This window comes from Mytilus galloprovincialis, chromosome 8 (genome assembly GCF_965363235.1).
Source record: "Mytilus galloprovincialis chromosome 8, xbMytGall1.hap1.1, whole genome shotgun sequence".
Lineage (NCBI taxonomy): Eukaryota > Metazoa > Mollusca > Bivalvia > Mytilida > Mytilidae > Mytilus > Mytilus galloprovincialis.
In genome coordinates, this window is record NC_134845.1 from 70,572,083 (window position 1) to 70,596,767 (window position 24,685).

Below are 24,685 nucleotides of genomic sequence, written 5' to 3' on the forward strand. Positions count from 1 at the left end.
AAATTTGGATGGAAATTATTCTCTTTACATTTTTCATACATTGAACATTGACACATTTTTATCGAGCCTTCAACTTTTGTTGAAAAAGTGAGACATAACGATCCTAGATTCCAGTTTAAACTATCCTGGACTTCTAACAAACTTGGACAGAAGCTTGTTTAATATGATCAAAAGCTAGAATCTAAAATAAATTTCCTGTTATAAAAATTTCCTGTTTTTCCATAAGTACCTTTATATGGACTCAGTTTTCCTCCAGTTAACATTACATACAGTCTGCAGTTAAAGTTCTTCAAACTTTTATTAGATTCATGAAATAGGCTAGACACTGGGTTCCACAGACCCCTTATACATTTTTCCTTTCAAAAACAATGAAATAATAACAAGGATTTTATTGGATTTTCAATATGACTTTAAACTAAATGTATTTTAATTTTGAAAAGAAAAGGACTCAGAATATCTAAATTCAAAACTGAAAAGGGAGCGAAAACATCCTTAACTGCAAATGCAAAAATTGAACGGAATTTTAGGTTGTACAAAGTATGCAATAGAAACATAAATAATGATATATTTTTACAGGTATTATCACAAATCCAGAGATATGACAACTTTATTGGACCTGTTGTTGATTCACTGAAGTACCTAACATCACTATCATATGATGTCTTAGCTTGTATCCTTACAAACCAAGTTGTTGGTTAAATGGTCATTACCATTTCTGTTATAATATCAATGAACACATTTTAAAGAATTTCTGAATGGCCATATACCTTACTCTCAACACACTTTAACATCACTGGAAATCCTTTAAAACTGAAATGCCTTCATTAAACTGTTACTTTTCTTGTTTCAAGAAGAACTCACAAGTGTTAATTCAATTTTCAATAATGATTTTTCAACATAAAGCTCTACTTGTCAAACATTAATTTCAAAATAATCCAGAATTATTAGATTTCTGTATGTGAGTGTATGACATAAATGTATATTTTGAGCGTCCAGATAATAGGTTTACACAATTATCATCAATAGCAAAATGTAGATCATTCTCAAGTTTGGACATAGTGGGTTCAAATATAACGGATTTATATGTTTACAGTAATTATTCTTCCTTAATTATAACCAGACTGTATCATTGAAGCTGTAGCCAACCCAGACAGGGACAGAATGAAGCACGATGACACAAACATATCACTATGGTTACAAAGTAAGTTACATCCAATAAACTTTACATCATATCACTATGGTTACAAAGTAAGTTACATTCAATAAACTTTACATCATATCACTATGGTTACAAAGTAAGTTACATTCAATAAACTTTACATCATATCACTATGGTTACAAAGTAAGTTACATTCAATAGACTTAACATCATATCACTATGGTTACAAAGTAAGTTACATTCAATAAACTTTACATCATATCACTATGGTTACAAAGTAAGTTACATTCAATAAACTTGACAAATGTATCACTATGGTTACAAAGTAAGTTACATTCAATAAACTTTACATCATATCACTATGGTTACAAAGTAAGTTACATTCAATAAACTTTACATCATATCACTATGGTTACAAAGTAAGTTACATTCAATAGACTTAACATCATATCACTATGGTTACAAAGTAAGTTACATTCAATAAACTTTACATCATATCACTATGGTTACAAAGTAAGTTACATTCAATAAACTTGACAAATGTATCACTATGGTTACAAAGTAAGTTACATTCAATAAACTTTACATCATATCACTATGGTTACAAAGTAAGTTACATTCAATAAACTTTACATCATATCACTATGGTTACAAAGTAAGTTACATTCAATAAACTTACATCATATCACTATGGTTACAAAGTAAGTAACATTCAATAAACTTTACATCATATCACTATGGTTACAAAGTAAGTTACATTCAATAAACTTACATCATATCACTATGGTTACAAAGTAAGTTACATTCAATAAACTTTACATCATATCACTATGGTTACAAAGTATGTTACATTCAATAAACTTTACAAATGTATCACTATGGTAACAAAGTAAGTTACATTCAATAAACTTTACATCATATCACTATGGTTACAAAGTAAGTTACATTCAATAAACTTTACAAATGTATCACTATGGTAACAAAGTAAGTTACATTCAATAGACTTTACATCATATCACTATGGTTACAAAGTAAGTTACATTCAATAAACTTTACATCATATCACTATGGTTACAAAGTAAGTTACATTCAATAAACCTTACGTCATATCACTATGGTTACAAAGTAAGTTACATTCAATAAACTTTACAAATGTATCGCTATGATAACAAAGTAAGTTACATTCAATAAACCTTACGTCATATCACTATGGTTACAAAGTAAGTTACATTCAATAAACCTTACGTCATATCACTATGGTTACAAAGTAAGTTACATTCAATAAACTTTACAAATGTATCACTATGGTTACAAAGTAAGTTACATTCAATAAACTTTACAAATGTATCGCTATGATAACATAGTAAGGGACTTTAACAATGCAGATAGATAGAAAGAAGTGTGATGAGACAAACATCCCAATTTTGTTACAAAGTTGGACGTTGAAAGAGAGAAAACAAAAAAACGAGAAGAGATTACTCTGAAAGTACTTTAATTCGTGGGTATCAATTTTTGTTGGTTTGAGCAATATTTACATGTTCGTGGGTTTTTAAATTCGTGGATATTAGTTTTCTAAAAAATAAATGAAAAATTAAAGCCTTTAGAAACAAAGGTTACAAATAGTCTGGATTGAGGAAACTGCAAAGTAAACATTGAGCCGTGTAAATCGTAGTGATAACACTAATTAACCCATGATAAAGTGATCAACAGATTAAAGACTATCAAAAGGCCATACACATGTCACCTAAAGAAAACAGTAACATAAACAAATGCTATAAACATATCTTGAATTGTCAAATCATTCTTATCAAAATCAAGCCCAGTATGAAATTACAATTTCTAATATACATGTATATGAGAACTTTGAGGATATAAAATGAACACTATATCATACTAGCATATCAATACTGGAAATCTGATTTCATCGATCAAAAATACGTTTTAAGAGAATAAAAAGATCAAAAGTTGTACAGTTTAGGTTATTAAAGATTAAAAGGTTATAATCCTGCATGCGGTTCAAGATCTGTGACTGCTTTTAAAGTATTCTTAGATTTGGCGTTATTCAATATATTCTCTAGATGATATCAGTAGTCAAAACTACCGTTGCGGATCTTTCCATGTCTTGATTTTGACAATGGTTGTTTTATTTCGTTGGACACTTAAATTCGTGGATAAAGTCATCCATGAAAATTGCTACACCACGAATAAAAGTACTTTCACTGTATATATATGTCAGAATATTTCGTTAAGTCCTTTTCTTGGAGACTTAACATTTTTCATGACATAGATGAGGGATTGAAATTTACCCTCTAAGTCACTTTCATATTTTTGTATTTTATCTGCACAGGTCTTGCCAACTTTGCTGGTTCTATATGTAGAAAGTACACCGTAGAATTAGCTGGACTTATGCAGTATGTAGCAAATCAGCTTAAAGCTGGTAAAAGGTAAGTTCAAAGGTGTTATATAGAATTAAGGACATGTGGTATGATTGTCAATAATATATTCACCAGGGTCTAATTGATGTAGAGATAAATAATAAGCTGTTTTTGTATTTTGAATACTTTGTAGTATTTGGTTAGGGGAAAATGTTTGCTTATGGTGTAGAAACACTAATTAGGGCCCTGTCGGAAAGAACATACAAGAAAATAGTACATATTTTAAACAAAATAGTTCTTAAGCATAGCTGTATCTTTGTCAATAGGTGAAAAATTTGGGTAGTTTTGGTAACAAATGAAAGCTTGGGGACTTAGGACCACTGTAGAATCCTGGTTTAAGATTCTTTTGAATAATGAAAAAGAATACAATTATAATAGGAGGGCACATTTGCCCTGTTGTTTAGATCAAAAGTACCTGTTTTTGTAGTATGTAACTTCCAGTAACCAGTATACTCTTAATATGCAGGATAAGGTATAATTTGGACATGAAACAGTCTGCAGCAAAAAAAATTTCAACTACTAGTCCGAAGACCAATATCCTGACATTATTCTTATTGGTCCAAACAAATTTTTGCAAAAACTTACTAGTCCGAATGAAATTTTACTAGTCTGGGGCATCGGACTAGTGGCTAACCGTGCAGACTGTGAAATGACTGCAACTTAATCTAAACTTAAAACAAAGTAGCCATTAATGCTTGTAATTACAGACTTTAACATAGAAAGTAATGGGGTTATGAATTATTGATTTATACCTTATAGGTTTTAGAATTAAGCATTTCAATCATTGAGTTGGACAACTAAATATACTGAATAAAAAGTCTATTTGTTAACATGTCTATATCATAGCAAATATACTTGCAAGACTCATTATATGATGTCCCAAAGAAAGATTATATTTAAACATTGCTCATAATCATAAATTATATAGTTTTAATGTATTTATCTAGTTTTGACCTACTGATATTGAGGGAAATTGTACAGAAGATGGCAGGAGTTGAGATGTCTGAGGAAATAACTAATGATCAACTAGAGGCTATGTCAGGTGGAGAATTGTTAAGACAAGAGGTGTGTAGCAATAATGGATTGTATAGGCAGTCACAGAAGTTTCTCGTACAGAAAAGTCAAAATGGTGTTTTGAACAAAAGAATATTAAATTTTGTCTATAATGTGCATCCCCTTTTGCCTTCTTCACAGATACATTGCTCATATATTGAAGTTGTGTACCTGCTGTTATGGATTTGCTTGAGGAACTTTAATTTCCATTTTTTCCACACTTGTGTACTTGGTTTGTTTTCAGCAAAATTTTCAAAAGATTGTACCTACTTTTGTTTTCAACCAAGAAACATTCTTTGCAACCTTGCCATTGATTGGATTCTTTGATCCATTTTATTATTTTACAATGGACAAGAAAGGTGACTTTTATATGATGAAAGTTAATCTAGGATTGTGTTTTAGACACAATTAATTAATGAAGGGCTAATGTTTACATTTCCTAGTACCAGGTCAAAATCTCTTTTGATTATCTGCAAAAGTTAGCCCATTAGTGGAGAATTTTAAAGGAATGAGTTGAGTACCTGTTAGACAAAACATTTATATGTATCATGTGTATTTTATTATGTTTTATAGGGAGGTTACTTTACTCAAGTAAGAAATACAAAGAAATCTTCGACTCGGTTGAAGGATACTTTACTGGAGCATGATCTGGCCTTGTCACTCTGTCTGTTGATGGCACAACAACGTGATGGTGTTATATTCCACGAGAGTGCTGCCGGGCATCTCAAACTGGTGGGGAAACTCTATGATCAGGTAAGTCTTTTGTAGCGGGTACATCTTGGTGCATAATGTAATATACATCAGTTTACAGTATCTCTTAGATTTCATATTTATACTCAAAGCTTTTAAAGATTGCAAATCTTTATTTGTCTTTTAAACACTGTAAATTAGTCAACTAGACATAAATACATGATTGATTTTACAGTTTGGACAAAATCATTCAAGTAAATGTCTTACAGCTTTTACATTAATGCTAGCAAGACAAATCTTTGTTTGGCTTGCTTGCTTTGTTTGTATCAGTGATTGCTCAAGCATGGTAATTAAGATAGGCGGGGCTTCAGCTTGTATACATCATACTAAGATTTTATTGGACGTTATGTCTGAGGTTAAGGACACTTAATTTTAAAACATCACATGACAAATACACTTTTTTCTTGTATGAGGCTGAGAAACTGGCCTTCAACATTAATTGACTTAATATTGTTTTTATAACATATCAATCTATTAGTTCAGTCAGTTATTTCCATGTCTGTCCTTCGATTATGCAACTCCAGAAAATATTCTAAAAAATGGGAAACAATTGTATTGAAAAGAGAAAATCGAGTGCACCTTTTTTTATGTTAGGGTGTGTTTGAGATGAATATTTTGTCTTGAAAATGTATAAACAAGAGTATTTGATACATCATCTCGCTTCAGACTCTATCATTTTATATAGCAAAGCTATAGGTTGACTTTATAACATAAAAAAAAATCACAGTACTATATAGTGTGTGATAACATTGTGTGAGGGAATTCGACATTTGATGTACCACTGTTCACTCCAGTGCAATTTATGACAATACCACTGCATCAATCAGAATTATTTTTTTTGCAGTGTTTTAAGAAATGATTTTGCTTTGTTGTCACGTATTATTTGTGAAACATTCAATGTTTTAAAAAGGCGAATTTTCTTTATAAAGTCAATGATTATGTTGACTTTTGAAGGCCAAACTTTTTACAGCCTTAAATACGCTAATGAAAGATCCAAAAACTATACCAATACATAACGACATGATTATGAAATTATAACAAATCTATTGGTTAACAAATTTTTACTCGTTATTGCAAAATAATGAACTTAATATATCTGACATTTTCTCCCTACCCAGTTTACCCCTATACATTTTTATGATGTGGACTGGTCATTGTTATTGAATCGTAGGCAATTTGATTGGATTAAGTTGTTATTAGTTTACCTTCAAACTTGTTTATGCTTTTCATACATGACTATTGATTAATTAGAACGTGCATGAATGTGACCGGTAACTAAAATGACCTTCAAACTGGACACTGGACGAGTCAATATTATGTTTTATCAATGAAAGTTAAGGTATGAAAGGTAAGAATTGCCACTTATTCGATTTTCACAAAATTTTCGGAATATACAGTTGGAAAGGTTATTTTTTAAAAGCCTATTGTGAAGAGTAAAGAGAAAGTTTACAAATAATACGTTTTGTTCCATTAAACAAGTCATTTTCGTAAGAGAAATACCGAAATATATTTTACGCACGACTACGGCAGGTAAAATTATTATTTATCATAATAAAAAAAAGCATTTTTCAGTCTCATTGGAATATGTTGATTACAATTAATCCCAAACTTAAGAAGTAAGTAACTAAAGTCAAAATATGTCCGATCTGCCTATTTCTGCACATCAAAAGTCAATACGATCGTTTTAAAGTCAATTTCGTCTACCTCACAAAATCTTGTTAGGCACTATAAAAGATGAAATATAGGGGTCAAGTGAAATACCTATCCAATGGATCACAAAATCAGAGTAGGTGTGTTCGAATAGTTATTTTACTAAAAGTGCTTGACGACAGTCTTTAAGTTGGATCTCGGGAAAAAAATTGTCTTCCGTTTCTACGATTGTGAAAATGAACAGATAATTTCGACGAAGTAGAATCCCGTCTGTATTGTATATTTACAGGTAAGGAAACATGTGAGAATATGTGTCATGTGATGTTTTAAAATTTAGTGTCTTTAACCTCCAACATAACGTCCAATAAAATTTAAGTATGATGTATACAAGCTGAAGCCCCGCCTATCTTAATTACCATGCTTGAGCAAACATTGATACAAACAAAGCAAGCAAGCCAAACAAAGATTTGTCTTGCTAGCATTAATGTAAAAGCTGTAATGCCATTTAATACATCTTGCCAACTAAAACAGCTGTTAAATTTGAGTTACAATTGCCTACATTTTGTATATACAACATATTTGAGTTTGAGTTTAAATTTCATTTTTCCTAAGTCATTGCATAATATTTGTAACAAATTGTTTTTATAAACATTTATAAAGATTTTAACCCTACATTAACATTTGTGGATGTTTTGAAGACAGGTGTATATAAAACGTGTGGTTTTGAATGTATTTTATGGAATATTTTGGGAAGCTTCTACTCCTATTATATCGGATCTTCTACTTCTATTATATCTGATGAAGTATTTTAATGCTGTATCTTGAACAGAAATATTTGTTTGTTGCAGTGTCAGGACACATTGGTACAGTTTGGTAGCTTCCTGTCCATGCAGCTGAGTACAGAAGAGTTTGTTAAACGCCTTCCCAGTGTAGATACTCTGATAATGAGTTACAATGTGCCAGCTGATGCAGCATTCTTTCTCTGTAGAACACAGTATGCTTATGCAATAAATGTAAGGATACATATAAGTTTGTGTACAAGTCCAGGCACTAATAAGACAATAATCTTTTTGTTAATGTTTTTGTTCTTGGAAAGAAACTGTTAAACCTTGAAGCAAGATAATTTATTTTTATAATAATTCTATCAAACTTAAAGGTGTTTCTAAAGTCATCTAAAAAGTTATGAGGAACAAAACTTCATTGTTAGTGGTGTTTTTTTTTTTTTTAATTCTGGAACAATTGTTCTTTTCTTTTTATTCATATATGGCAGATTGATTTAAAAATAAATATCACATAAAATAAGAAAATATAAAACGAAGAAATCAAAGTAATCACATTAACTTTGTGAAAAGAATTTATATTTATGTTTTCAGTTGAAGTATGATGAATTGAGGAAGATTGACAAAGCTAACAAACAGACCTCCAGTCAGCAAAAGGTATTATATATACATGTATATGCTTTGAACAGTGGTGATGTTTCAAGTTGATATATGCCTTGTTTCTTAATAAACAGACATTTTGTAATTGCAGTTCTGACTTTTGTGTCTGAATTGGAAACTTTGAATACAAGTCTTATGAAAAAACACTCATTTAGACAGGAAACTTTGAATACAAGTCTTATGAAAAAACACTCATTTAGACAACTTTAGAAAATGTGGAGGAAGCGAGCATTTTGAAACTTGTACATGTTGTAAAGTTTATGAACCATTTTTTTACGCACAGTTTTTAAAGCAATTGCTTTTATGCCGTCGCGTATGGCCATCTTTGTGACCCAGATCAGAGACTCCGCCCAGATCAAGCCATAGTATTTTGTTAAACAGGCTCCTGGTCAGTCATTCTTTAACACCTATGTATGTTTTCTAATGCAATACATAGCTTGAAACTTTAAAAAAACGTTAGTGGATTTAAGAAGTTTCAGAATATGTTCTTGTAGATGTATTTTTGTATTTAAAGGGTCAACCGTTTGACTATCAAATAACATAGAAGTCCGAGTGAAAAAAAGTACATTTTTATAAATGCGATTCCGTTTTCCGCCGTTCGTACGATGTTTCAACAAAATATGGATTCATTTCAGTTGTTGATTTAGTATTGAAAATTTAACTGAATTATCTCCTAATAAATACGGTTTTTTATGTTTAATTTGTGTTTCTTTAAGAGGTCAGGTGCTCTTGTTCATTCATAAAATTATCGTTCATTCATACATTTATCGTAAAATCAAAATCACTACACAGGTTAATGCGTAGTGTCAAATTATTACCTGTAATCTAAAAATAGACAAACTTTATTTGCGCAAATAATTTAGGGGAACGAAACCCTTGTTGAAAACACATAACAATAAGTTCGTTTTCCTTTTCTGTCAAAACTCCGTAATATTTATCGATCACCTTACTAATGAAATGGACCCGTCCAAACGTAGTAGATGCCAAGTCGGTCCAGATGAAGAGATATTTACAATTTGGAATTTTCTAGTTTATTAATACATAGATTGAAAAAAAGTACGTCTTTTTAAATATCATGATCAAAACTGGGTTTGCATAACAAATGTGACTTGTCAGATGAAACCATTATCCTCGTCTTTTCAGTGAACAAGTCTACAACGTTTGTTGACACTCGACGGTCCACCGTGTTAGCAATTTTATTTCACATGTTTTCGAAATATTGAAGATCATTTTTCGCAATGTTTCCTAAAAATTGATAAATATCAAAGCAACGTAGAGCTGTTTGTTCTTGTTCGTATAATAAAATTGAGAATGGAAATGGGGAATTTGTCAAAGAGACAACAACCCGACCATAGAAAAACATACAACAGCAGAATTAAGGTCACCAACAGGTCTTCAATGCAGCGAAAAATTCCCGCACCCGGAGGCGTCCTTCAGCTGGCCCCTATACAATATATATACTAGTTCAGTGATAACGATTTAATGTCATGTTTGTCTGTGATGACCCCCCTTTTCGGGATTGCATGAGAATTGTAGTTATCTCGTACCCACATGCACTTGTTTCTATCCATAGGAAGGTCGACTATCCATATAAAACTATTTATATGGATAATCGACCTTCCTATGGATAGAAACAAGTGCCTGTGCTCGTACCGCATCAGAAGGACACATATCAACTGAGCAATAATGTTTGGAACTTAGTTTTAAAAATGATGACAAAGTAACATTATGAAAATATTTTTATTAAGCTGAAATATACATTTATTCTTTACATGTTTATGTCTTGTAAGATATTTTATTTCTTTCCCGTTTTTTAACATTTGCGTCTGGAAAGTTGAAATGTTTTAACTTAATCATTTGTGTTAATGGTTAAATATAAATTAATAAAGAAAATTGTTAAAATTAAATCAATAAAGGAAATTACTGCCAAGGAAGTTACAAACACTACCAGGGGATAATCCATGATGATTTCTTTTTGAGTTATATGTTTCAGCACATGTATATTTGACCCCAACTTTAGCCTGGTAAACGTGTTGTCTCCTTGTGAAATATAAAACATATTAAAAATGACTTTCTGCTAAAGTCTTTTATTTATATAAAGTTAAAACCTTCTTACTTTTAACTAGACAACACTCATGTCAGGTTTAATTCTTGTATATATGTGGATGAAAAATAAAAGTCCCCAAACATTAACATGGCAGCAATTGCTTTTACAGCCTTTAAGGCTTTGATTTGTTTAAGCAGGACCCTAGATAGCTTCAACTGGTTTGAAAGAGATGATTAATTCCAGAACTACTCTAGAATTGAAAAAATAGCGATTTAGGTGTACTGTGGATTCATTTATTTTTCGTTCATACCAATTTTGCGTGGATTGAGGAAAGCATACACATTTGTGGATATATTATTTCACGTTTTTGCCGAAGTCTGCATAACAAGCCTTTACAAATTTTGGTATTTGTTTGAACATTTATTGATAGCTTCAACTGTTTTGAAAGAGTTGTGTAATCTCAAAGCTACTCCAGAATGGAAAAAATATGAATAAGGTGTATACCCTTTATGAAATAAAGTTTTATACTAGATTTGATATGTGTCTTTAAGTATTTCTGCTTTTCATCTAATTCAGATTTTTATGCTACACATATGAAAGTATGTGGTAGTATGTTTTTAATCTTGTTTCTTCTTTATCAATTTACAAGTTTTTGTTTAAGGCAGTTAACCCTGACATTGCAGGGCATGGTGGCCTATGGACACATAATCTTATTTGTTTTAAAAACATGTTTATATAGACTTAATTGTTGATTACAGACCCAGAGGTATATAGAAGCATCAGAAGGTGTTATGGAACCTGTGATAAACTCAATACGTCCTGTGTATAATGCTAAAGTATGGGAAGATCTCAGGTTAGTTTTTGTCGCATGCTTATGTTTAAGGATTATATTTACATCAGTAAAAGATGTCTGAGGTATGTGTCAATGAGCCATCAAACCAGAAGTAAACACATATTACTAAACCTTACATATTCAAGTCACAGAAGGGATATTAAGAGATCTTCGATTCAGCATTTGGCACATCAACATTTACATGATTTAGGTTCAGTATGTGGTTAAGGAATTTTAAGACATCAATTATTTTGTGGATAGTTGTAAACTTGTATTAAAGCTAATCTTCAAATTCAAGAAATAGCATCTGTAGAAGAAATTTCTTTTATTTTCATTAATATTTTATCGATAAATAGACTCACTTTTGAACAGCCGTCTTACACTGATATACTGAAAGAAGCAATCACAAGCAGGACACAGAGTTCAGTGAATTTGTTTAGGATAACAGAAGTCCATCGAAAATTTTATGAGATTTTATGGACTTGTTCTTCCATAGGACATACTTTTCATTTTGCTTTCTTGTATGTTTGTTATTTGTTGATGACTATATTTGATTGTCATTCCCTTCACTGTACAGCAGTTGATCAATACCAAAATTGATAATCATTGTTTTTATCTTTTTTACACAGCCCTTATTTCTTCGTGACATTCTGGTCTTTATCAGTGTATGACTTAGCTGTACCTACCAGTGTGTATGAGAAACAGAAGAACAGCCTGGACTCACAAATCAACACAATTGAAGATAACAAAGATCTGGTTAGTCATTTTATATCATTGCATTGAGGAATAAAAAAAAAGGTTGCATTTTGTTTTTTGAAAAAAATCATATTTAAATGCCACAATGATTAAAAATTCCTAAATGATTATGTGATCTGAATTTGAGCGGTTTATATGAGGAAGTTAAATGTATTCATGTCTAATGCAAAATTACAAAAATTGTATCAGTAATAGAATTGAGAATGGAAACAGGGAATGGGACAAAGAGACAACCCGACCAAGGAGCAGAAAAAAAACCAAGGCTACCAGTGCATCTTCAACAGAACAAGAAGTATTTAAATGCAAGTTCTTCTAAGTAAGGGCAACTTTTAACTTCTTGGATTTACCTCATACTTTCACTTCTTTAAAAGATTATAATTTGTAGAAATAGAATGAAAATTGATAAACTACATTGTCTTCTTTTCAATGTCTGAATGGGTTAAATTATCTTTTAAATATGTAAAAATTTTCAGCCACAAAGCAAAAAGAAAAAAGAAAAGGAAAGGTGTACAACATTATTGGAGAAATTAAAAGATGAAGAAAAGAAACAGTCTGAGCATGTCTCAAGAGTTCATTCCAGATTAAAGGCTCAGAAAGAACAATGGTTTATTTCACGTATGTATTAAAAGCTAAGATTTTGGTTTATTTATTTTGTTTTTTTGGTATATGCCTCTGGTCTCTCGTTCCTTTGTTTTTGTTAGTTTAAAATTGAGAAAGGAAATGGTGAATATGTCAAAGCGACAACCACCCGACCATAGAGCAAACAACAGCCGAAGGCAACCAATGGGTCTTCAATATAGTGAGAATTCCCGCACCCGTATGTGTCCTTCAGCTGGCCCCTAAAATATGCATAATAGTACAGTGATAATGGACGTCATACTAAACTCCGAATTATACACAAGAAACTAAAAATTAAAATCATACAAGACTAACAAAGGCCAGAGGCTCCTGACTTGGGACAGGCGCAAAATTGCGGCGGGGTTAAACATGTTTATGAGATCTCAACCCTCCCCCTATACCTCTAGCCAATGTAGAAAAGTAAAAGAATAACAATACGCACATTAAAATTCAGTTCAAGAGAAGTCCGAGTCTGATGTCAAAAGATGTAACAAAAGAAAATAAATAAAATGACAATAATACATAAATAACAACAGACTACTAGCAGTTAACTGACATGCCAGCTCCAGACCTCAATTAAACTGATTGAAAGATTATGTCTTCATCATATGAATATCAGGTACAATCCCTCCCGTTAGGGGTTTAGTATCATACTATCATAAAATATATGAGAAGAACATAACCCGTGTTATATGTATTAATATCTTTTTTATAGAAAAGTTTGTCTGTTTGGCTTCAGGTTAAATTTTTGGTCAAGGTAGTTTTTGATGAAATTGAAGTCAAATCAACTTGTTCTCTATGATATGATCTTTCTAATTTTAATGGAAAATTAAAGAGTTTGACCCCAATTTCACAGTCCTATGAATATAGAAAATGATAGTGTAAGTGGGGCATCCATGTACTATGGACACATTCTTGTTAAGTATATTTTGAAAGCTCAGAAACAATATTTATCTATAGATACCTTGTAATATAAAATCTCTGAATGTCTGGTATTTTTCAAATGTCAGACACTTCATTTTGCATTGTTCATTTTGTACATGTAGTTAATTTCTGCATTTATTGTTTATGGTCTAAAATAACTTATTGTTGAATAGAATTAAGGATTTGTGGTAATGTCAACATTTAAATAGTATGCAAGTTAATAAGTTTAATATATATTATTATGTGTTGCCCAATATAAATATTTAAAGTTTTCAATAATTCAAATAAGAAGTTACAAATGAAAGCAGTAGTTAGAATAGATATTCAAATGTGTGAAGTTTCAATTAGAAATTTTTATTAAAAGAAATATTTCAAACATATTGTTCAAATTGATCTAGCATTTGGTAAGTTGAATTAAATTTCATTATGGATTTTTCTGGGAAAAGTTTGCAGTGCCTGATAAAAACAGCATTGTTTTGTAATACTGGTTTGGAAGGGCACCACATCATAATCTTTTTGTGCAAAATATGTATGATTTTTGTTTTAAAGGAAGGGAAATTCTATTTGTTAAAGAACTACCTACAAGGACCATCAATTATAAATTATACATGAAATATTTGCTGATTGACAATAAGCAGACAATAAACAGACTAAGAAGTTCACAGTTTTATGAACAAATCCCATTGTATACTTTTGTTCTTGTTATCAGTTAGGTAGAAGTGTTCTCTGTCAGAGAATCGTCATTATTCTATGACAATATGCATCTTAGTATTCCTTTTGATACTGTGCAAGATTTATTCATAGCAGTTTTTATAGAAACTTTTAATTCCTATTTTACAGATATCTTTAATGACGAGGAATAGTTTATAAAAGTATGATGTAGTGGCTTCAGTACTATTTTTAAGTTGATTTTAATTTGTGTTGTAGGTTCCACAAAGAATGAGACAATCACTCAGTTTCTACAGCTGTGTATTTTCCCTCGCTGTTGTTTTACTGCCAGTGATGCAGTATACTGCGCCAAGTTCATACATATATTACATGATTTAAAGACTCCAAACTTTTCTACACTCATCTGTTATGATAGGGTAAGATTTTACACTGTTTATAAAATAGTGAACTTTGATAATACATTCATGACATTATTGAAAAAAGACAAATGTTTATTTGTGTGAAAACATTTGGTCTAATTAAAATATTGGCATTTATTGGACTGAACTTAATTTTACTGTTCCTTCATAAATATTAATCTCCCAATCTTCCGACTACTGGAATAAGTAAAGTTTGTATATTATATTTATAAGAAATGACTGAAAGGAATGGTATTTTTCTGACATTGGCCAAATATTGTATAATGTATGCAGAGACCTACCCCATTGCCTTTCAAGACCATATGTTGTAAAGTAAAACATATTGTAATGACTAAGGAATATAAAAATCAATTTTTCTCAGGATTAAAAAAAAAAATGTTTATTGGAATAGATACTCACAACTAGTAGGTAACTGTTAAGCAGGTGTTAACTTAATATTATATATATGTATTGTAGATATTCTGTGATATTACTTTTACTGTGACAAGCTGTACTGAGAATGAGGCTCATCGGTATGGTAGATTTCTGTGTTCTGCATTAGACACAATCATGAGATGGCATAGTGAGAGGAAAATATATGAAAAGGTAAAAGTGTGAATAAAAGTAAGAGATTGAGACAGCTTTGAACAACATTAAAACCAGTGAAGAACTGCACATTTATTAATGTATTTGTAGGTGTATTTCTTTTGGTGAAGTTGGACTGACAATTAGTTTCACGCTCTTAAATTGTAATATTGGTGAAGTATATATAGCCTTATGGCTACTCCTGAACGATGCTGTTGAAAGTTAAACTGGCATGTGTTGAAAAAAGAAAAATAGGGAAGTCTATGGTCTTAATAATTATTAATCCAACATTTAGAAATTGACCAAATTATTCTCTCAGACCAAACATCTTGGAAACTACTTTTACGAAGATAGACCTCATGCACAGAATGTATCCACAGGCGTAAAAGATTACTGTAAAACAACATATAAAGTTTTATTTTATCTTTGTTAAATAATTGAATTAACATGTTTTCACTACAAATGTATTAATTGAACATGAACCTGTTCAAATTTAGTTTGTGTTAAAATCAAATAGATAACTATGGTATAACTTATCCTAGAAATTGAACATTGGAAAATATTTCATATGTTTAACTTCTGACTGAACAACACTTCAATGCATGAATGCACATAGTAATGAATGTTTTTTATGCCCCACCTACGATAGTAGAGGGGCATTATGTTTTCTGGTCTGTGCCTCCGTTCGTCCGTGCGTCCGTCCGTTCATTCAGGTTAAAGTCAAGGTCAAGGTAGTTTTTGATGAAGTTGAAGTCCAATCAACTTCAAACTTAGTACACATGTTCCCTATGATATGATCTTTCTAAGGGCTATTCCAGAAAAAAATGTATGAGGGGGTTGGAAGGCAGTTTTTGTCAGCACCCGCCACCCAGACAAGTGTAATTAAAAATTATAGTGCATTATTGTGTGAAAAGTTGCTCTGATACCCATCACCCATGTATTATTAATACAATGTGCCTTCCAACCCCCCACCCCCCCCCCCCCCCCCATACATTTTTTTCTGGAATAGCCCTAATTTAATTGCCAAATTAGACTTTTGACCCCAATTTCACGGTCCACTGAACATAGAAAATAATAGTGCTAGTTTCAGGTTAAAGTTTTTGGTCAAGGTAGTTTTTGATGAAGTTGAAGTCCAATTAACTTCAAACTTAGTATGATCTTTCTAACTTAATTGCCAAATTAGACTTTTGACCCCAATTTCACGGTCTACTGAACATAGAAAATAATAGTGCAAGTTTCAGGTTAAAGTTTTTGGTCAAGGTAGTTTTTGATGAAGTTGAAGTCCAATCAACTTCAAACTAAGTACACATGTTCCCTATGATATGATCTTTCTAATTTAATTGCCAAATTAGACTTTTGACCCCAATTTCATGGTCCACTGAACATAGAAAATAATAGTGCAAGTTTCAGGTTAAATTTTTGGTCAAGGTAGTTTTTGGTGAAGTTGAAGTCCCTATGATATGATCTTTCTAATTTAATTGCCAAATTAAAGTTTTGACCCCAATTTTACGGTCTACTGAACATAGAAAATGATAATGCGAGTGGGGCATCCGTGTACTATGGACACATTCTTGTTTTTAAATAAGTTATTCATTGTATTATATTATATGACAATAATCAATGATAAAAAAAAAATCCTTGATTTTCCTCCCACCCTCATTGAGCAAATAAAAAGGATGTATGTTTCAAGAGTCCTCTACTAAAAAAAAACATTTAAATCTGGTCATTATTGACCATAATTTACCCAGGATGTAGGGTGGTTTTTAATGAAAATATTGTTTTTTATGTTTTAGGAGTGTGCCAGTTACCCTGGATTTGTAACAGTCTTCAGGAAAGGAGCTGACAGTGTTAATAAAGCTGATCAGTTAGACTTTGAAAATTATCGCCATGTTTGTCACAAATGGCATTTCAGAATTACAAAAGCTATGGTAGCATGCCTGGAAAGTGGGAACTATATACAAATACGCAATGCCTTGATAGTACTGACCAAGATCTTACCAAATTATCCCAAGATCACACAGTTTGGTCAGGCTTTGGAGAGGAGAGTAGATAGACTCAGACAAGATGAGAAAGAGAAAAGACCTGATATCTATGCCTTAGCTATGGGGTAAGTGTCATAGACATGTTAGAGATGAGAAAGAGAAAAGACCTGATATCTATGCCTTAGCTATGGGGTAAGTGTCAAGAGAAAAGACCTGATATCTATGCCTTAGCTATGGGGTAAGTGTCATAGACATGTTAGAGATGAGAAAGAGAAAAGACCTGATATCTATGCCTTAGCTATGGGGTAAGTGTCAAGAGAAAAGACCTGATATCTATGCCTTAGCTATGGGGTAAGTGTCATAGACATGTTAGAGATGAGAAAGAGAAAAGACCTGATATCTATGCCTTAGCTATGGGGTAAGTGTCAAGAGAAAAGACCTGATATCTATGCCTTAGCTATGGGGTAAGTGTCATAGACATGTTAGAGACGTAATGTCTTATAAACAATAATTATTAGTCCCCTACTGACCAAGTCTAAGAGGACTCTTAAGTTTGCACTCTGTCCGTCTGTCCATCTGTCAGTCCGGCAAATCCGTTTTCCAGATTTCTATTCTTCATGCTTGAAGATATTGATTTGATATTTGGTTTATTGTTTTATCATGACAAGTTAAAGGTCCAGTTCAGCTTTCACGATTTTAGCTTTTCTCTTTGAACAGAGCACTCAGGGGCGTGTCCAGGATATTTGAAAGGGGGGGCGTAGAATAAAATATTTCGCCGAGCGAAGCGAGGCGAAAAAATTTTTGGACCTTTTTTGGCTTAAAAACATAAAATAATAGAGAATTGCACTAATGTAACGGTTCCTGACTTGGAGCATGTATATTTTATAGTTAAAGTGTCAGGGTGTGACATTTTTTATGCCGAGTTTTCTCCATTAATTGTCTATGGTATATTAAAATGATTGGATGGCAACGCGTAAAAAAATAACCCCATTTTAGACAATTTAGCTGAAAATACAACCCCTTTTGTCAGAATATACCCAGTATCGTATATATAGTAATATACCCCCCCCCCCTACCCCCCCCCTATATATTTAGAATGGCTATGGGGAATCGAAGTTAGTGTCACACAAAACAACCAAAATTCATGTATTATACTGATTTACTTACCGTTTTGGTTGTTTAAAAAAGGTGTCCAAGACACCTTGATACGATTTTAAGGTCTTTTGACGTTTTGTTTTTGACATCGACATCTTTGCGAATTCTTTATCACATCAACAACAATGGATACTAATCGCAGAGTCGAACACGCCGGACTCAGAGAAACGAAATTTTACGGTTGATGATGACCCATCAAATTGGGGAATCAGTATAAAAAGAAATCAGAGTATGTGTTTAATTAATGAATATGATAAATTGCCATCATTCAATACAATACTAGCAGATTATAACGATAGTTTTTTTTTTTTTTTTTTTTTTTTTTTTTTTTTTTTTAAAGGGGGGGCGTACGCCCATTACGCCCTTACCTGGACCCGCCCCTGGCACTTTCAATAAAATTGATTTTTTATGACATACTTATTAATTAGTAGATTTCTGAACAAAGGGAAATAACCCATTTTTTAAAAGACAAAATGATATTCTGGATTTTTTCCCTTTTCTTTGGTAAATTGTTTGAAGAATTTAGTGGTAGGTTTGTTTGTCATTCTTGAGGATATTAATTTGAAAATTTGCATGTTTTATCATTACAAATTACAGATCAAATTTTAATTTTGTTCCAGTCTGATGATTTTGTTCAGATTTATGGTTGTTCCATTACAATGAATTTTTAACCGGTAGGGGACTATGTTTTGAATGCAATACTCACAGAATGCTTGTTGGAATATTAAATTGGTCAATACAAAGACAATAAAGACTATTGAACCATATTTACTGATGGAATAAAGTACTATACCTAAACTATTTAGTTTTCTTAACATCATATTAAATAGTTATGACACATACTGTACATTTACTAATGACTCCACAAAGTTCATCAATATTCATTCTTGATTAATTGTTTAGCTAAATAGTCTTGAAAAGTCAAGATGATGAAAGACCATTTTAAAAAAAAAAAAAAATGGAGTTTCTCACTGATGTTTTCTTATGTAAGTATGTTGTAGACATACAGATCTATAAAGATAGACATGTGTCTTCATCATGTCAGGCTGAGTTTTTGTCTGATGATATGAGTGAGCAATTTTAAACTAACATTGGTATGTATTTTTTAGATATTCAGGTCAGTTGAAAGGAAAGAAAACATCATGGGTGGCAGAAAATGAGTTTCATCAAAAAGATGTAAGTAAACTATACATTCCTGTATCCTGCCTTTTATATCAATTAGTTAAGTAATAATTTGATTTTCATTTATATATATTAAACCAGTTACAAACAGGCTTAAAAAGATCAAATTGAAGAGGAAATAAATACTGTTGTACTGAGAAAAAAGAAAGAAAAGACAACTTATGATGACATTTTTATGCCCACGCAGTAGCTGAGGGGGGCATTATAAGTTTTATTGTTGTACGTCTGTACATGCCAGTTTATCCCAGAATTGGTTTGTGTTCTCTAACTTAAGTTTGACTCAACCAAATTTTATAAAACTTATACACAATGCTTATTACCACTAAACTCAGATCAAGTGTGTATATTGGTGATATCACTTTGACTGTGGACAAAGTTTTTCCCCTTTATAAATACCTCAACAAAATGTTATGAATCTTAAATACTCAGCCTATTACCACAAATCTCAGATCAATTATAAATTGGGTAGTTTCTCTTTACCATTCTTGAGTTATGTACCTTCATAATGTTATAAGCCAGCTGGGGCATCATCTGGGTCCCATGGACACATTCCCATGGACAGGTAACCATTTATTTAGAAATTACTCAGAACAAACAATTGTAAAGAGTAGATTTGTTAATTTGTAGAATAAAGCTCAAGCCAAGGTTCAGTCATCTAAAGGTGGTACAGCTACACCTACCAGGAAAGCAGCAGACGACGCTAAAACAGGCAAACAGAATGATGGTAATAGATTATATTTAGATCTTTTGATGGGTTTCATCAAAGTAAATTTATCTGTCAGAGTTTTTCTAAAATTTGTTGAACCTATTTTTATTGATTTCAACATACAAGCTGCAGTTAATAGAAATTGACCTTATGCAAATGCAGGCATGTATGTACATGATTGTATAACACTATGATTGATTTTGACACATTCAAATACGTAATAAACGAAGAAATTTGGTTATCATGAAAACTTAAATCATATATCAACTTTCTATTATTAGATGAAATAAGCTCTGCTCCATGAATAATGCAGATAATATAAAATGATCCATGTAAGATAGCAGATCATATACTTGACACTTTAAAACAAATCTAGCAGACCGAGAAAAATTATCAAGGGGAACTCCGCAGTTATGAACATTATAGTTAATGAACTTGTTTGTTTTTACAGTCAAGTTGAAGGATAACAAAGATTCTAAAGATCAAAAGGAGAAGAAAGTAAATGAGAAAAAGGAGGTGAAGACTGATGTCAAAGTTAAAACAGACAAAAAGAATGAAGAAAAGAAGGAACTAGTTAACGGGTTAGTAGCCACACATTGTTTATATACCTCTAATGTTGCTCCCGACATTGACCTGGAGATCAATCTGCTGATATCTTTGATTTGTCTGTCCCTGTTGAGCAGCCCTGGGGTTCTGTCCGAGTACTTCCTCCACCAAAATAACATTCTACCGGGTGTCCTAACACTCCCTGGTGTTGGTGTTGTAAATATTGAACATTGTAAATACACTAGTGACACATCTCCATTAGTATTGATAGGGAGTGTACATGGATTCCACTGTACCATTACAGCTGTCGAGGGATTTTTCGGATAACAGAGGAATTTACCAGTACATACATACTGTGGAGTAGCATGTTTTATATTTTTTGTGTGATTAGTTCAATATAAACCTATTGGTTTCAGTTAGTCTGTTATCTTGTCAATGTGAAACTCAGCAAACATTTTCATTATTTGTATATCAAATAAAGGTGTAACATTACTTCCTAAGGTACTGATGAATGGACTAAGGTTTTTTGGGGGAGGAGTATGATTGCTGTTGTTGTTTATATTTATTCTACGATTTAAGTCATTTTAAATAAGGAATTTAACTGGTTATTTTATTTTTAGAACATCAAAAGAAAAAGATAGCACTAAAGAGAAGGTAGAAAAGAAAGAAAAAATTAAAGAGGAAAAGAAGGAGAAAAATAAGGAAGAAAAGAAAGAAAAGAATAGAGACAAAGATGAGAAAAAGAACAAAGAGGACAAGAAAGATAAGTCCAGTAAGGAAGATAAAAGAGCAAAGGAAAGTAAACACAAAGATGTATCGGATACAGTTGTAAAAGAAGAGAGACATGATTCTCCAAGAGAAACTAAGGCAAAAGAAGACCATAAAGACAGAAGAGAGAAGGAACGTCAGGAAAAACATGAGAAGACTTTAAAGAGATCCTACACACCAGACCATGAGCACAAGGAGCCAGAAGGACGGGAGAAGGAGGTACACAGAGTGGAGAAGTCATCAAGCCATACACACCATAGTCCAGAGATTAGCAAAAGTCATACTGATGAAAGAGGTAGGCATTTGTACAAAACATCAAAGTTATATAAATTTCACAAATGATTTACAAACTACTGTAAAAGCAGAAATTTTTGTGGAGGATTTAATTTCGTTTATTTTGTGGAAAGAATATATCAACGAAATTAAAACACTGACAAAATTTAGCTTTCATATAATATCACCTCCAATTGATGGAAACCTCGAAATTAAATCCCCATGAAATCTTATAAATCTACAAAACCACATCATTTTAACCCCATGAACATTAATGTTTCTACAGTAAATGAAGTTGAGGTCATGTACCACATGATACAGTTCAAATTAATGTAGATACTAAATACATGTCATCTCGTAACTGTAACTGTCTTGAGCTAACACATTAAACATTTGGCTCTGTACGGGTGAACATGGTTTTATATTGTTATCATGTTTGTATGATTACATTACATCATATTAGTATGATTACATTACATTAAATTAGTATGATTACATTACATCATATTTGTAGGATTTCATTACATTAAATTAGTATGATTACATTACATTAAATTAGTATGATTACATTACATCATATTTGTAGGATTTCATTACTGAGAATGATTGAGAGATTGATCATTTGATTTTGAATTTGTGTCTTGCTTCTTTTATTTAGTATGGTTGGGTCTTTTAAATTCTTCAGCCGTAGGAAGAGAACCTTCTCTGAGAACATTAAGGCATCTGTTGCAAGGCAAATATTTTATCACTATTCAATATGCCTCCTGTTTTCAGTGTCAATAGAAAGTTATTGCCTTTCATCCTGATTCCTCCACGCTGGAAAACCTATGTATATGAGTATATGGGCCAAAAACTCATATAACAGGGGTTGAATTTAAGCTTTTTTATGTACTGGCCAGCCGGACCAGTGGACTGAAAACTCTACTGGTCGGGCTCCAAATCTACTGGTCCTGCAAAAATGACATTCATTTGACAAACTAATAATATAAATGATAGATGTTTAATTTTTAACCGGATTTTTGTGTCAAAAATGTCGGTTATTGGTTTGGGGATGTACGGCGGGCTGGCGGGCGGCAACCAAATGGTTTCCGTGCATTTACTCATGAAGCGTTCAACCAAACCTTTTAAAATTTTAATATGTTGTTACTGACAACAAAATGGAGGTCAAGTTCAATAATGACGATTTTGACTTTTACCGTTCAGGAGTTACGGTTCTTGAAAGTTTAATAAAGTTGTGTCCGTGCATTTACTCATGAACCGTTCAACCAAACCTTTTAAAATTTTAATATGTTGTTACTGACAACATAACGGAGGTCAAGTTCAATAATGACAATTTTTACTTTTACCGTTCAGGAGTTACAGTTCTTGAAAGTTTAAAAAATGTCGTGTCCGTGCATTTACTCATGAACCAGTCAACCAAACCTTTTAAAATTTTAATATGTTGTTACTGACAACAAAATGGAGGTCAAGTTCAATAATGACGATTTTGACTTTTACCGTTCAGGAGTTACGGTTCTTGAAAGTTTAAAAAATGTTGTGTCCGTGCATTTACTCATGAACCGTTCAACCAAACCTTTTAAAATTTCCTATTAGGAGTTTTGGTCCTTGTAATATTGTTAAATGCCAGAACACAAATAAATGTTAAAGAATCCGGTTTACTGTCATTTTGACAGCTCTTGTATTTTGATGCTTTCGTTTACATAAGTTAGACAGGAACAAAGGGATCGTCTTGATTCTGATTTTGATAAAGGCTTTGATAATCTCAATGATTTTCTTTATCAAAATCAGGATCAAGGACAGAAAAAATATCAACGTTTTCTTCCACCTCATGGCAATCCTCAAGACGACCATAGGGTGCCTGACTGGGTCGTCTGGAGCGCTGTCCAGAAATATACAGTTCATTAAATTCCGATCTACTATATAATTCAACCATTCACGATCTTTTCCCCATGACTTTTAGCGTTTGCGTTTCCTTTTGTCAATTTCATATACTTTTCACTTATTTTAATTTTTTTGTCCTGCGGTTTGACTCCTTCCAAAAATTTCCCCATTTTATATTGTTGTGAAGGACGCTCACCCCAGATATTAATCAACTTTATCAATTGTAATATCCCAGTACCCTGTAATTGATTTCACAGGTAAATTGTTTTGTAAACAAACGGAGATTGCGATCCAATCAGTGATTTTTATTGACAAATTTCTATTGGTCCACCAGACCACCAGCTGACAAAATCTACTGGTCCCTGACCACCGGACCAGCACTAATTTTGACCCCTGTATAGTCAGGAACATATACATAACATACTTTTATTTTCACAAAAAAAACTGAGAAAAATACAGAAAAAGTATGAATGCTGCTATTCAGAACTCACAATATTTAGAGTTACAGATTTGCAAAACTGTCATGAAATTCAATCAAGTTGTTTTTTAAAATCATGAATTCTAAGCCAAATCTTGGCTAATTTATTTACTCTAAATGTTACTGAATCTAGTAAAAAAATCATTTATAGTAAAAAAATCCTGTTTAAAAGAAATTAAAGATTTGTTTCTTTAATCTTTGTAGATGTTAAAAGACGCAAACTGGATTCTCCAACTGGGTCAAAGGTTAGTATGTTGGAAATGGTAAATGGTTGACCAGTGAGAGGGCATAAAGGGACACTTGACCAGTCCCTTTTGGTATTTAATCCATCTTTTTAAGTTACAGGGTTATTTTATGAAGTCAAGGAGATTAAAGAAGAAGATAAAGTTCAAGAGTCTC

The 24,685-nt window shown here is 32.0% G+C and overlaps 1 protein-coding gene across 3 annotated transcripts in view; it reads left to right on the forward strand.

The window, feature by feature from the left end:
* The window catches only part of LOC143042481 (THO complex subunit 2-like), a 65,330-nt gene that overhangs the window by 20,637 nt on the left and 20,008 nt on the right, over positions 1-24,685 (forward strand). For all 3 annotated transcript variants that reach the window (XM_076214787.1, XM_076214789.1, XM_076214788.1), the window contains exons 15-32: positions 577-670; positions 1,121-1,201; positions 3,507-3,603; positions 4,542-4,659; positions 5,221-5,400; positions 7,896-8,060; positions 8,421-8,483; positions 11,292-11,386; positions 11,995-12,121; positions 12,595-12,736; positions 14,591-14,748; positions 15,208-15,336; positions 17,109-17,422; positions 19,562-19,628; positions 20,262-20,358; positions 20,792-20,921; positions 21,507-21,949; positions 24,491-24,531. In XM_076214787.1, the coding sequence (XP_076070902.1) occupies positions 577-670; positions 1,121-1,201; positions 3,507-3,603; positions 4,542-4,659; positions 5,221-5,400; positions 7,896-8,060; positions 8,421-8,483; positions 11,292-11,386; positions 11,995-12,121; positions 12,595-12,736; positions 14,591-14,748; positions 15,208-15,336; positions 17,109-17,422; positions 19,562-19,628; positions 20,262-20,358; positions 20,792-20,921; positions 21,507-21,949; positions 24,491-24,531 (2,541 nt within the window). The remainder of the gene's footprint in view (positions 1-576; positions 671-1,120; positions 1,202-3,506; positions 3,604-4,541; positions 4,660-5,220; positions 5,401-7,895; positions 8,061-8,420; positions 8,484-11,291; positions 11,387-11,994; positions 12,122-12,594; positions 12,737-14,590; positions 14,749-15,207; positions 15,337-17,108; positions 17,423-19,561; positions 19,629-20,261; positions 20,359-20,791; positions 20,922-21,506; positions 21,950-24,490; positions 24,532-24,685) is intronic.